The sequence below is a fragment of the Leptonychotes weddellii genome, chromosome 3, assembly GCF_054177405.1.
Source record: "Leptonychotes weddellii isolate Sample4059 chromosome 3, ASM5417740v2, whole genome shotgun sequence".
NCBI lineage: Eukaryota > Metazoa > Chordata > Mammalia > Carnivora > Phocidae > Leptonychotes > Leptonychotes weddellii.
In genome coordinates, this window is record NC_138371.1 from 51,781,768 (window position 1) to 51,797,129 (window position 15,362).

General features: G+C 34.6%; 1 protein-coding gene across 2 annotated transcripts in view; it reads left to right on the forward strand.

Moving 5' to 3' along the window:
* The window catches only part of LNPK (lunapark, ER junction formation factor), a 68,781-nt gene that overhangs the window by 12,962 nt on the left and 40,457 nt on the right, over positions 1-15,362 (forward strand). For both annotated transcript variants that reach the window (XM_081814127.1, XM_081814128.1), the window contains exons 2-3: positions 6,126-6,184; positions 13,776-13,816. In XM_081814127.1, the coding sequence (XP_081670253.1) occupies positions 6,126-6,184; positions 13,776-13,816 (100 nt within the window). The remainder of the gene's footprint in view (positions 1-6,125; positions 6,185-13,775; positions 13,817-15,362) is intronic.

Consider the following 15,362-nt stretch of genomic DNA (forward strand, 5'->3'; position numbering starts at 1 on the left):
TAGTAGCTTAAAACAACAAATGTTTATTATCTCTCACAGTTTCTGAGGGGCAGGAAGGAATGTGGGAGCAGTTTAGTTGGGTGGTTCTAGCTCAGGGTCTTTATTCATATATAAATTGCAGTTAAGCTGTTGGCTGGAGCTACAGTTACCTCAAGGCTTAACTAAAGATGGAGAATTTACTTCTAAGCCCACACATGTAGTTTGCAGGCCTCATCTCTTCACTGGCTCTTTGCCAGAGACCTCTGTTTTTTGCCACATGGGCCTTCCCATAGAGTTCCCTGAATGTCCTCATGTCATACTAGCTGGCTTCTCTTAGAAGAGAAGAGAGAGAGAAAGATGGTGAGTGGAAGAGGAGAACTAACATGGAAGCTGCAGTCCTTTATAACCTAATCTTGAAGTTACATACTATTACTTCTGCCGTATTCTATTGGTTACACAGGCCAACACTGGTAAGAGAGGACTACACAAGGTATAAATACCAGGAGACAGGGTTCACTGGTGACTACCTTGCAAGTGAACTCCCAAGAATAGCAATGATGTATTTTAGAGTAAAGAAATAACATAAATTCAGATACAATGTTCTTCTTTTCTTTTCTTTTTCTTTCCTTTCTTTTCTTTACCTTCTTTCTTTTTTTGAGAGAGAGAGTGCACACCTGCGGAGGAGCAGGGGCTGGAGGGGCAGAGGGAGAGAGAATCTTTTTAAAAAAATTTTTTTAAATTCTTTATTTAAATTCAATTTAGTTAGCATATAGTATATTTTACTAGTTTCAAGGGTAGAATTTAGTGATTCATGAGTCGCATATAATAGCCATTGCTATTTACATCAAGTGCCCTCCTTAATGCCTATCACCTAGTTATCCTCCCCCCCCACCTCTGCTCCATCAACCCTCAGTTTGTTTCCTAGAGTTAAGAATCTCTTACGGTTTGCCTCCCCCTTTGTTTTCATCTTATTTTATTTTCTCTTCCCTTCTTCTATGTTCATCTGTTTTGTTTCTTAAATTCTACGTATGAGTGAAATCATGGTATTTGTCTTTCTCTGACTGATTTATTTCTCTTAGCATAATACCTTCCAGTTCCATTCACATCGTTGCAAATGGCAAGATTTCATTCTTTTTGATGGCTGAGGAATATTCCATTGTGTATTTATACCACATCTTCTCTGTCCATTCATCTGTTGATGGACATCTGGGCTCTTTCCATAGTTTGGCTATTGTGGACATTGCAGCTATAAACACTGGGGTGCATGTGCCCCTTCAGATCACTATTTTTGTATCTTTTGGATAAATACCTAGTAGTGCAATTGCTGGGTGGCAGGGGTAGTTCTATTTTCAACTTTTTGAGGAAGCTCCATCCTGTTTTCCAGAGTGGCTGCACCAGTTTGCATTCCCACCAACAGTGTAAGAGGGTTCCCCTTTCTCTGTATCCTTGCCAACATCTGTCACTTCCTGACTTGTTAATTTTAGCCATTCTAACCAGTGTCAGGTGGTAGCTCATTGTGATTTTGACTTGTATGTCCTTGATGCTGTGTGATGTGGGGCATTTTTTCATGTGTCTGTTAGTCATTTGTATGTCTTCTTTGAAGAAATGTCTGTTCATGTCTTCTGCCCATTTCTTGACTGGGTTTTTTGTTTATTGGGTGTTGAATTGGATAAGTTCTTCATATATTTTGGATACCAGCCCTTTATCTGATAAGACATTTGCAAATATCTTCTCCCATTCTGTCGGTTGTTTTGGTTTTGTCGACTATTTCCTTTGCTGTGCAAAAGCTTTTTATCTTGATGAAGTCTCAGTAGTTCATTTTTGCTTTTGTTTCCCTTGGCTTTGGAGACGTGTCTAGCAAGAAGTTGCTGCAGCCAAGGTCACAGAGGTTGCTGCCTGTATTCTCCTCTAGGATTTTGATGGATTCCTGTCTCACATTTAGGTCTTTCATCCATTTTGAGTTTATTTTTGTGTATGGTGTAAGAAAGTGGTCCAGTTTCATTCTTCTACATGTGGCTATCCAGTTTTCCCAGCACCATTTGTGGAAGAGACTGTGTTTTTTCCATTGGACATTCTTTCCTCCTTTGTCGAAGATTAGTTGACCATAGAGTTGAGGGCCCATTTCTGGGTTCTCTATTCTGTACCATTGATCTATGTGTCTGTTTTTGTGCCAGTACCATACTGTCTTGATTGCAGCTTTGTAATAGAGCTTAAGTCTGGCTTTGTGATGCCACCAGCTTTGGTTTTCTCTTTCAACATTCCTTTGGCTATTCGGGATCTTTTCTGGTTCCATACAAATTTTAGAATTATTTGTTCCAGCTCTGTGAAAAATGTCAGTGGTATTTTGATAGGGATTGCTTTGAATGTGTAGATTGCTTTGGGTAGCATAGACATTTTAACAATATTTGTTCTTCCAATCCATGAGCATAGAATATTTTTCCATTTCTTTGTGTCCTCAATTTCTTTCATAAGTATTCTGTAGTTTTCAGAGCACAGATCCTTTACCTATTTGGTTAGGTTTATTTCTAGGTATCTTTTTGGTATAATTGTAAATGTACCAAATTTACAATGTATCGAATGTAAAATTAAAATTCCTTGATTTCTCTTTCTTCTGCTTCATTGTTAGTGTATAGAAATGCAGCTGAGTTCTGTGAATTGATTTTATATCCTGCGACTTTGCTGAATTCCTGTATCAGTTCAAGCAATTTTTGGGTGGAGTCTTTTGGGTTTTCCACGTAGAGTATCATGTCATCTGCGAAGAGTGAAAGTTTTGACTGCTTTCGCTATTTGGATGCCTTTTATTTCTTTTCGTTGTCTGATTGTTGAGGCTAGGACTTCCAGTACTATGTTAAACAACAGTGGTGAGAGTTGACATCTCTGTTGTATTCCTAACCTCAGGGGAAAAGCCCTCAGTTTTTCCCTGTTGAGGACGATATTCGCTGTGGGTCTTTTGTATATGGCTTTTATGATATTGAGGTATGTTCCCTCCATCCCTACATGGCAGAGAGTTTTTTTTTATCAAGAAAAGATGCTGTATTTTGTCAAATGCTTTTTCTGCATCTATTGAGAGGATCATATGATTCTTGTCCTTTTATTAATGTAGTGTGTCACATTGATTGACTTGAGGATGTTGAAACACCCCTGCAGCCCAGGAATAAATCCCACTTGATCATGGTGTATAATCCTTTCAACGTACTGTTGGATCCTATTAGCTTGTATCTTGGTGAGAATTTTTGCATCCATGTTCATCAGGGATATTGGTCTGTAATTCTCCTTTTTAGTGGGGTCTTTGTCTGGTTTTGGGATTAAGGTAATGTTGGCCTCATAGAGTTTGGAAGTTGTCCTTCCATTTCTATTTTCTGGAACAGTTTCAGAAGAATAGGTATTAATTCTTTAAATGTTTGGTAGAATTCCCTTGGGAAGCCATCTGGCCCTGGACTCTTGTTTGTTGGGAAATTTTTTTTTACTAATTCAATTTCTTTGCTGGTTATGGGTCTTTTCAGGTTTTCTATTTTTTCTTGTCTCAGTTTTGGTAGTTTATATGTTTCTAGGAATTTATCCATTTATTCCAGATTGCCTAATTTGTTGGCATATAATTGCTCATAATATTCTCTAATAATTGTTTGTATTTCTTCAGTGTTGATTGTGATCTCTCCTCTTTCATTTATGATTTTATTTATTTGGGTCCTTTCTCTTTTCTTTTTGATAAGTCTGGCTAGGGGCTTATCAATCTTATTAATTCTTCCAAAGAACCAGCTCCTAGTTTCACTGATCTGTTCTAGTGTTTTGTTTTTTTATTTCTATATCATTGATTTCTACTCTAATCTTTATTATTTCTATTCTCCTGCTGGATTTAGGCCTTATTTGCTGTTCTTTTTCCAGTTCCTTTAGGTGTACGGTTAGGTTGTGTATTTGAGACTTTTCTTGTTTCTTGAGGAAGGCCTGTATACTTCCCTCTTAGGACTGCCTTTGCTGCATCCCAAAGGTTTTGAACTGTTGTGTTTCATTTTTATTTGTTTCCATGAATTTTTAAAATTCTTCTTTAATTTACTGGTTGACCCAATCATTCTTCAGTAGGATATTATTTAACCTCCATGTATTTGTGTTCCTTCCCAATTTTTTCTTGTGGTTCAAGTTTTATAGCACTGTGGTCTGAAAATATGCATGATATGATCTCAGTCTTTTTGTACAGGTTGAGACCTGATTTGTGACGCAGTGTGTGATCTATTTTGGATAATGTTTCCTGTGCACTTGAGAAGAATGTGTATTCTGCTGCTTTAGGATGAAATGCTCTGAATTTATCTGTGAAGTCCATCAGGTCCAGTGTGTCATTCAAAGCCCTTGTTTCCTTGTTGATCTTCTGCTTAGATGATCTGTCCATTGCTGTGAGTGGGGAGTTCAAGTCCCCTACTATTATTGTATTGTTATCAATGAGCTTAATTTTATTTTTAATTGGTTTATATATTTAGCTGCTCCCAAGTTAGGGGCATAAATATTAATAATTGTTAGATCTTCTTGTTGGATAGCCCCTTTTATTATGATATAATAAATATAATCATCTCTTATGAAAGTCTTTGGTTTAAAATATAGTTTGTGTGATATAAGGATGGCTACTCCAGCTTTCTTTTGATGTCCATTAGCATGATAAATGGTTCTCTACCCTCTCACTTTCAATCTGGAAGTGTCTGGGTCTAAAATAAGTCTCTTGTAAGCAGTATATTGATGGGTCTTGTTTTTTAATCCATTCTGATACCCTGTGTCTTTTGATTGGAGCATTGAGTCCATTTACATTCAGAGTAATTATTGAAGGATATGAATTTAGTGCCATTGTATTACCTGTAAAATCACCGTTCTTATGGATTGTCTCTGTTCCTTTCTGGTCTTTGTTACTTTTGGGCTCTCTCTCCGCTCAAAGGACCCCCTTTAATATGTCTTGCAGGGCTGGTTTAGTGTTCACAAATTCCTTTAGTTGTTGTTTGTCCTGGAAACTCTTTATTGGAGAGAGAGAATCTTTTTTTTTTTTTTTTTTTAGAGATTTTATTTATTTATTTGAGAGAGAGAATGAGAGAGAGAGAGAGAGCACATGAGAGGGGGGAGGGTCAGAGGGAGAAGCAGACTCCCTGCTGAGCAGGGAGCCCGATGCGGGACTCGATCCCAGGACTCTGGGATCATGACCTGAGCCGAAGGCAGTCGCTTAACCAACTGAGCCACCCAGGTGCCCCGAGAGAGAGAATCTTAAGCAGCTTCCACACCCAGCGCAGAGCTGACCCAGGGCTTGATCATTGGATGGCCCTGAAATCATAACCTGAGCCGAAATCAAGAGTTGGATGCTTAACCAACTGAGCCACCCAGGCACCCCTACAATGTATTGCTTTTATAAAATTATGAATAATGTTTGTATGCGTTCTGCCATGTTCTTTGGAGAAAGAGGTATTTTGCTATATTTACACTGAATTTAAGAGATTATCTTGACAAATTTGTGATTAGGATCATTCTTTGACTTACTTTTAATATCATTTGATGTTTTACTGATGTAAGGCCCAAAGAATTCTCCTCATAAAAATCTTTGAAAGATGGTGTTTAGCTCAGTTTACTTATCAAGTACTTACTTGAAGGTAAGCTTTTTTTTTTTCTTCTAGATAGCTTATTTTATTTAGTAGAGAAGATCCTTCAAATGTTAAATAATAGGGAAGTAGTAATAACTTATATTTGTACAATGTGCTGGATTTGGGGTAAAATGTGATTTTCCCTCAGTGCATGGGAATAGATAGATTTTTGGAGTTGATGCTTACTTAGTAAGAAGGGATTCTATATTTTGTTTTTTTTGGGGAGGCATTTCATAGACTCCTTACAGAGTGATGAACACAGTGGTCTCTCCAGAGAAACACACTTACGCACACAAAGGCAATTTCATAATTCTGGGGGACCCTCAGAAGGTCTGTGGATTTTAGATTGAGAACTCTTTTGAAAGCAGATATAGACCTCTGATGTCTCTGAAAGAAAGAGTACTTCCTGGTTTTCAAAATATAAAGGGAAGCACTGTACTGAACTCTCACTGGAAATGTATATTTGTTTTCATTTTATATGGCTTCTAATTCACTTATCCTAATGATGGTTTTTGTTTCTCAATTTTGCTTCCTCTGTAGCATCTGGAGCATAAGAACAGTGCTTATTTTCTTCTTTTCCAAGAGAACAGAAAGAAATAGTAAGTTTAATTTCTAAGTTTTTATAAATACATTTAAAAAAACACCTTCTTATAGTGCATTGGTTTGTAACTGAATGGCAGGTTGTGAAATGGTGTATTGAAATGACAATCTTGTAAATATTGAAGGGTTGTTTACTATCAAGCATTTTGAATAATCAAGAGGATTCTCTTTTTCATTTGTGTTATTTTTGTCTTGTTCATTTAGAATTTTTTTACACAAAATAATTCATTTCATTAATTCATCTCTTAAATTGAAAGTATTTGTTAATCTTTATACAAAACTTACATTATTATAGAGTAGAACATAGTTAGACATCTTTTGATTTGTTCTATTAATTGTACCGTTCTCTTTAACCTCACAGCTCCTAGGCTTTTGTTTTTATGGAAATATGCAAATTATGATAATACTTCCTTCTGTATTCTGTGTATCTATATATTTTAAAGTTTTTCAGGTCTTAAAAGTATGAGTTATAATTAAATAAAGATATAAATTTCATTTAAATGAACTTTATTGTGACTTCTTTCTTGTTTTAACTTTTCATTGTGGAAAATTTCACATACAAAATTACATATACAAAAGTAGGGTGAATAGTATAATAAGTCCTCATATACCTATCACACAACGTAAACAATCATCAACTCATGGTTAGTGTTTTTTAATTTTTAACCCCACCTACTTATCTACCTACTGTATTATTTTGAAGTATATCCCAGTTATATCTATCCATGACAGGCTTTTTAAAAAAATACATTATACAATACATTATCATTAATGTAATGCAATAACATTATCATATCTGAAAAAGAATTCTTAATATCATAAAATATTAAATATATTTTGTTTGATTCAAGATCCAAATAAGGTTCATACAGATATATGACTTTCGAACTTCCCCCCTGAGTTATGACTTCTCTTCAACCTGGCTTAGGTTCACTGGGCTAGCCCAATGACCATTCCTTGCAGATACCCTTGATTCCTTTGCCCCTCTTTTCCATCCTACTTGTCTGGCAAAAACTGTACCTTCTTTAAATATAATTATATGCTTAATCTATGACTGGCAAAACTCTATCCTGGTTAAAAACTTTTAAAGCTTAATCTATCTGCATCAGAAAAGCTAAATTTATTAGAGGAAAATCATACAGCGTAGTGACCAGACTTATTTAATTTTTTATTTTTTAAAAAGATTATTTTTTATTTATTTGAGAGAGAGAGCATGAGTTGTGGGGGGGATGGAGGAGCAGAGGGAGAGGGAGAAGCAGATTCCCTGCTGAGCAGGGAGCCTGATGTGGGGCTGGATTCCAGGATCATGACCTGAGCCAAAGGCAGATGCTTAACTGACTGAGCCACCAGGTGCCCCTGACCAGACTTATTTTAAATCTATTACTGTAAATACATGTACTGCTGCACAGTCCTATTTCATAGTTCCCTAGAAAATTTACTTTTTTCTCTTTGAGAGTATTTTTTGAGATTGTATTTCTCTTCAAATAACTAATACCTGCCTTCCTGCAAATAAACAAAAACCAAACCAAAATAAAACCAATCAACCAACCAACCAAATAAAAATTCAAAATACACAGACAAGCAAAATCGCACAAAAATCTACCTGGCTACTCTCATGTGATAGTCTTACTTTATGGAGAAAAAAGATATAAACAGATGAGAGCTACCTCCACCACCAAATATATCAAGCTCCATCTGTTACTCAGTATGTTGTCATCCTTCAATGGTAGTCTGGAAGACTGACCTTGATTCTGTCTATGGCTAAGCCCTCCATTTATACTTTGGATTCTGGATATTCTGTCCATCTCAAGAACTTTGTTCTTGCAGTTATCTCTTCCTGCAGTTATCCTCTTTTGTATTAACTATTTCTATTGGATTGTCTCTATTGGTGTATAATCTCGCTTCCATATAATCAGCTGGGGGGGGAGAAACCCTATCCTGACTTCATATTCCCTTTAATCTCCATGCATTTCTCTCTCCCCTTCAAAGTCCAATCAGCTCTACCTCCACAGTTATTTCAGATCTGAACTTCTAACCTGCTTTACTACAACTACTGTTCTAATTCAGGTGATCATCATCTCCTACTTGTACTAGGAGTGGCTTCCTAACTAGTCTATTTTTAAGGTATAAATGAATTGTGTCTTTTCTGCTTCAAATTCTCTAATGGCCTCCCATGGCAGCCAGAGTAAATCTGAATTCTTTTAGCCTACTTTCTGGCTTATGCTCATTCTCTAACTTCATCTCTCTCTACTCTTCTTTTTTCACTTTTGTTCAAATTCAATAAATATAATATCAAAAAATATTCTTTTGAATTTTTCAATGATTTCAATGATGTCTTTTCATCCTACAGATAAGTTTTAATTCTCTGAACTTCAGTTTCCTAATTTGTAAAGTGGGAACATGTATTATCATCATCATAAATATGAAATATTTGTTTAGGAAGGATTATTATGAGTATTAAGTGAAACTATATACCAAAGTATATAAAAATTGCAAAGTGTTAATATACATGTAGGCCGATGGTAGTGATTTTTCTGTTCCTTATTCTTTTTTATTTTTTATTTTTCTTGTCTTTTTAATTTTTCTTGTCTTATTTAATGGCGTAGTACTCAGTATAATAGTGAGTTGAAGTGGGAATAGCAGATTCCTTGTCTAGTTCCTGATTCTCAGTGGAAAAGCTTTTAACGTTTATCATTAAGTATGATGTTTGCTGTGGTTTTAAAAAATATTGATACTTACTCTCATATTAAGGAAATTAAGCTTATGGTGTTGTTTCCAGTGATATTTGGTAATATGGTAGATGCTAGGAGGACAGGAAGAAGTTTAAAACAAATATGCTCTCTGACCTCATGGAATTAACAAAATAGTAGAAAATATAAGAGTGCTTGGATATAATATAATATATATAATATATATATTAATATCCTCTTTTGTATTATATAGGATATATAATATAAGAGTGCTTGGAAACACTTTTCTAAGGAAATTAAATGTATGAATATTTTAACTTACAAATAGGCACACCACGATATGGTTATTGTATCATGGAACTCTACATCAAAAACTAATGATGTAATGTATGGTGATTAACATAACATAATAAAATAAAATTAAAAAAAAATTAAGGGATTACTTAAAAATTTATTTCAGGGATCCTTTTATTTAAAAAAATTTACTAATTCAATTGAATAGGTATTACATGTACATTTAAAATAGACTTCAGAAAAAATTATCTTACAGTCCTACATAAATTTTTTTTTTAGCATAAAGTCATGTTTAAGCCTGAAGCTATTCATTGTGTCCTTGGTTTTTGTTCTCTATTAGTTTTATTTCCTTTGTTTTATACCTTGGACCTAGTATAGATTAAGGGTTGGCAAACTATAGCCTGTGGGCCAAGTCCTGCCCACCACCTTGTATAGGTCATGATTTAAGAATGATTTTTAGGGGCACCTGGGTGGCTCAGTTGGTTGAGCGTCTGCCTTTGGCTCAAGGTCCTGGGATTGAGCCCTGCATCAGGCTCCCTCCTCCTCAGGGAGCCTGCTTCTCCCTTGGCTACTCCCCCTGCTTGTGCTCTCTTTCTCTCTGTCAAATAAATAAATAAATAAAATCTTAAAAAAAATTATTTTTACATTTTTAAATCATTGAAAAATTCAAAAGAATATTTTTTGATATTATATTTATTGAATTTGAAATTCAAATTTCTGTTTTTATTGGAGCAAAACACTGCCCATTCATTTAAATGTTGTCTGTAGCTGCTTTCATCCTACAGTGGCAGAGTTAAGTAGTTGTGACAAACTGTATGTAGTGCTCTCAACACTTCAGACTGTTGCAGGATGTACAACAAATCACAGTGACAAAATTATAAGTTGACATTTCATGTGCCATATATATTGTGACAATTTTAGTTTTTTTTTTAAATTATCAGTGCATACTCAACGTGTAAAAACAACAAAAGAAGAAAGGGTTGGACTTTGAATGTTGTATTTTTGGGCACCGTGGACTGTGGATTATTTTGTTATCAAAACACAAAGCATTGTATTTATTATTCAATGACATTATAGCTGTGCTAAAAGAATACAAATATACATTGACATTACCATACTAAGTACTCCTGACATTCCCAACTCAGGGAAAAACAATGGTCAGAAAAATTAGAGCATTTAAAATGGAATATCTCATCGTAGCTGAATTTCTTCATAAAAATAAAAAGTGAAAATGGAGCTTCAACTAAGTAAGTTTCTGAGTGGCTTATTAGTGAAGCAGGGAAAGCCATATATTTACTGATGGTGAATTAATTAAATTGTGTTTGATTGCAGCAGCTGAAAAAATGTGTTCAGAGAAGGTATACTTGCTTAATTAGTAAGTAGCCTTTTGGCAAGAACAATTGCTTGAAGAACTGAGAATATTGGAAGCAAGATAGTCAATTTAAAAACATGGCAAATGATTTCAAGTGATCTTCCTTGGCTCCGATACAGCTGAGTTGTAGTTTATTTGAGGAATCAATACTGACCTTGAAGTTACTGAATTAACTTCTATGTAAAGTCTGTGTAAAACAACTCCAGGACAGAATATTTTCAAAGTTGAAAAAATGCCAATTCAGTCCAACCTGAAGTGGAATCTGCTAAGATGTATTATAAATATTGCTGGTAAAATATTTCCAAAGAAGATATACAGATGGCCAACAGACACTTGAAAAGATGCTCAACATCACCAATCATCAGGGAAGTACAAATCAAACCTACAATGAGATATCACCTGACACCTGTTAGGCTAAAATCAAAAAAGATAAGAAACAAGTTTTGGTGAGGATATGGGGAAAAAGGAACCCTTGTGCACTGTTGGTGGGAATGTAAATTGGTACAGCCACTCTGGAGAATAGTTTGGAGGTTTCTCAAAAAATTAAAAATAGAAATACCATATGCTCCAATAATTCAACTATTGGGTATTTATCCAGAAAAAAATGAAAACACCAACTGGAAAAGATATATGCACCCCTATGTTTATTACAGCACTGTTTACAGTAACCACAGAAGTAACTCAAGTGTCAATAGACAAATGGATAAGGAAAATGTGGTGTGTATGTAAATATATACGTATACAATGGAATATTACACAGCCATAAAAAAGGATGAAACTGTGCTATTTGAGAAAACATGGATAGACTTAGAGGGTATTATGCTAAGTGAAAAAAATCAGACTGAGAAAGACAAATAACATAATTCTACTCATAAATGGAATCTAAAAAAATGAATAAAAAGCAGAATCAAGCCTGTAAATACAGAGAATAAACTGATGATTGCTAGAGGAGAGGAGGGTGGAAGATTGAGCAAAATGGGTGAAGGGGAGAGGGAGATACAGGCCTTGAGTTATGGAGTGAGTAGGTCATGGGAATAAAAGGCACAGCATAAGGAATACAGTCAGTGATACTATAATAGTGATGTCATGGGACAGATGGTAGCTACATTTGTGAACATAGCATAATGTATAAACTTGTCAAATCACTAAGTTGTATACCTGAAACTAATGTAGCATTGTGTGTCAACTATACTAAAAAAATGTGGGAAGCAGAAAAATGCTTATTTGGATTAATTTACAAACTTGCGAAACTGTTAAGTGTTTCAATTTTGTGGTTATTCATTGTGTTATGTGACAGTAGGTGCTTTGCCGAGCATATTTGAACTGACCGGGTGTTATTAGTGTCAATGGGGAACTTCATTTACTGTCATGAACTTAACCATTGTCAGTTATGTGAACTTTAATCAGAAATAGAAACTGACTATCATAACTTGCCCAGTCCCACAGCAGTTTGATGGCTCAGCAGTAGTAAAATTTTATTGTGGTATTTTGAGCTCAGGGCCTAGAGTGTAATATTTCTACATGAAAAGAATCACCTTCAACCACTGTGATTGAATGCAGACTGGCTTTGGAAAATTAGCTTTTGCTGCAGACTTGATAATGGTTCTTAATGAATTCAACCTAAGATTGCAAGACAAAACAGTCCTTATGTGCAAAACTTATACTGCTATAAAGTCAATTAGAAAACAAATATCATTGTAATGACACAAAGTAATTTTTAAAAAAGACTGTGAAAAGTTAAAACAAGAAGCAAGATCTCCATTCCCCCCAGAAATTTGCAGCAAGTACATGATCCAAGCTCAAACGATAGTTCCAGCGGTGTTTTTCACACTTGATCTTAGCCAAAAGAGAAGCTGAATCCAGCAGTGATTTTCAGACTTCAAGAAGTACAAAGGAAATTTCCATATTTCAAAATCCATTTTAACTGTACAGTTGAGGGGCTTCCACTTATCTTCAGTTGGAAGTGATTAACGTGCAACATAATGATAAGAAAAGGCAAATATCAATAGAAGAATTAAAGAATTCTATAAATGCCTTCCAAACAATGAATACTCAATTAAAATCATGTGCTTGAGGATTGATTTCAGTATTTAGCAGTAGCTATATGTGTGAAAAAACATTTTCAAAAATCAGATGTGTCAAATTGTATGACAGATCAACATTAACATATTAATATTTGCAATCAGTTTTGATGATAGGGAACACTAACTTTGAACCTCATTTAAGTGAAATATTATCTACTCACCAAAAGAAAATAATTCTGTTCTTTTCAGTGATAGACCTATGTTACAAAAAATTGAGCTCAATTATTATTGCATTTGAATTTTCTCAATAAAGACTTGTGGAAATTTGTTTACTCTTTTGCTTTAAAAGTACTGATTGGTTTTGCCTTTTGGCCCATAATGCCTAAAATATTTACTGTCCAGCCCTTTATAGAAAAAGTTTGCTGACTTCTGGATTAAGGGATAAATACTTGGTTGGTCTTCTCTAACTGTAGATGACTATTCTCTTTAAATAGATGTTAGCAGACTTTTTTTTTTTTTCCCTTTAGTAGTAAGTCGGCTAACACATTAAAAACTAAAATATTTTGAAAAATTATAGCAAAATCTTTGTATAAGTTTGTATTTGGATTTTTACATAAATAATATACTTTGATTTGGGTATTCAGATGTTTGCTACTCTAGAACTTTAATGAAGAAGTAATAATTTTATTTATAAATTTAAAAATTAATAATTACTTATTCTATTTGATAAAATGTTTAGGTCTTTTTAAATTTTGGAAGTTGTTTTATTCTGTGGGGTGCCTGAGTGGCTCAGTCGTTAAGCGTCTGCCTTCGACTCAGGTCATGATCCCAGAGTCCTGGGATCGAGCCCTGCATCCGGCTCCCTGCTCCACGGGGAGCCTGCTTCTCCCTCTCCCACTCCCCCTGCTGGTGTTCCCTCTCTCGCTGTGTCTCTCTGTGTCAAATAAATAAAATCTTTAAAAAAAAAAAAAAAGAAGTTTTATTCTATATAAAGTCAATTTTTCCCTACTTAGCTTTGTAATTATATACGCAACAATATGAAATATATATGTATAAAGATTGAGATAATTTTTGTCTGTACACATCAGTGAGAAATTCTAAGATAAAGTTTTCTTATGGTTGCTTAATATATATTATTTGGCATACTATTTTTAAGGTATCTAAGTATCTTAATATCTGGTTTAGCTTTGATTTAAATCTTGTTTTCTAGATGAAGCACTGGATGATTTAAAATCCCAGAAGAAAAAAATAGTAAGTTAACTTATTTAAAATTAATTTATATAAAACAAATACATAAGAACTGAATAAACAGTGTTTATCTGTTATACATTATGACCATCCAAGTAACAAGTATGCTGTCAGATAGCATTTTAATGATGAAGCTGAATTATGAATATTTTTGCTAGTTAATAATGATTGACAGGAAAAGTAGTTATGTGGACTTTTTTTGAATCTGAGAATCTTTGCAGTTGGAAGCTGAGAGGCAAGTAAATGAATCATTGGAGGATTAAATGAGGCAGAGGGTAAAAAGGTAGGTATCCAGATTGATTATTAGGGTTTTAAAAAGGATCATCCATCTACATATGTAACTTCTCAGGTTTTCTGGACACAATAAGGCTAGGTAAGGCTAGGAGAGAGGGAATCAAGAAGATTGGTTGTAAAAGTCAAATTTAACATGAAAAGGCTGAAGGAAGGGGGAAAGAAAGAATTTTTTTTTTCTTTCATTTTCTATCAGCAGCTCTGATCACATGGGTATCTTGTGGGGTCAGATAGATGTGTCCTTCAGATGTTTGGAAAGGGGGCCAAGCATAAGAGAAGAAGAGCCCTAGATGTTTAGAGGGTTTTATCATACTCTCTAATAAGTGAATTGAACTTATGTTTGACTTGAATTTACATATGCTTTTTTATATAATTATTTTTGAAGTATGAAAATGATAATTGATAACAATGGCTTGTTATGTAGAAACTTATTTAATGAAATTTAATCAGATGCATATGATCAATGTATTTTAGTGTAACATGTAATAAGTAACAATTATGTATGAAACTAATAAAAATTATGAAGGTTAAGATTAATGTAAAAATTGTTCTGTGAGGGCGCCTGGCTGGCTTGGTTGGTAGAGCATGCAACTCTTGATCTTCGGGTTATGAGTTCAACCCCCCACATTGGGCCTAGAGCTTAAAAAAAATTGTTTTGTGAATTGGTAATAAAAGACACTGGTCTTGAGGGTTTAAGTGCTTGAAAAATAAAGGAACTTTAATTCCGAGGGGATTTCCTCTTTGAGCTTCTTCAGTGGTCTGTGAGTTATTATCAACATTGCATTGACATTTTTAATGGTCCTGAAACAGAAATATTCCCTTATTTCTTATTATATTTCTTGCATTCCATGCATTATGTAACAGCCAGAAATTCAAAGTGAGGAAATACTAGTGGTTCTCAGTAATATAGAAGTTGTGATGTGATTGGCTTGGTTTGCTGATGTGATAAAAAGAAGAGCTGATAGAGGTGATCGGAGCCAAGCCCCACTTGTACCAAAATGGAGAAATTTTTATTAAAGTAGAAAATAGAAGGAGGAAGACAAAAAAGAAGAAAATTAAAAAAAAATTTAAGTGAAGAGAAGCTGACCCAGTATCAGTGCTATCACATGACCAGAAAGCAGAATCTTGGAGAACAGGTGATTGGGCAAAAACTTAATAAGTAACAGAGCCGACTTGGAACTCTGTGAAAAGACTAGCCAAGCTATTTACTTCTTCTTTAATAGCCCTTGAAGGAATCACAACATAAAGCTGCTTCATC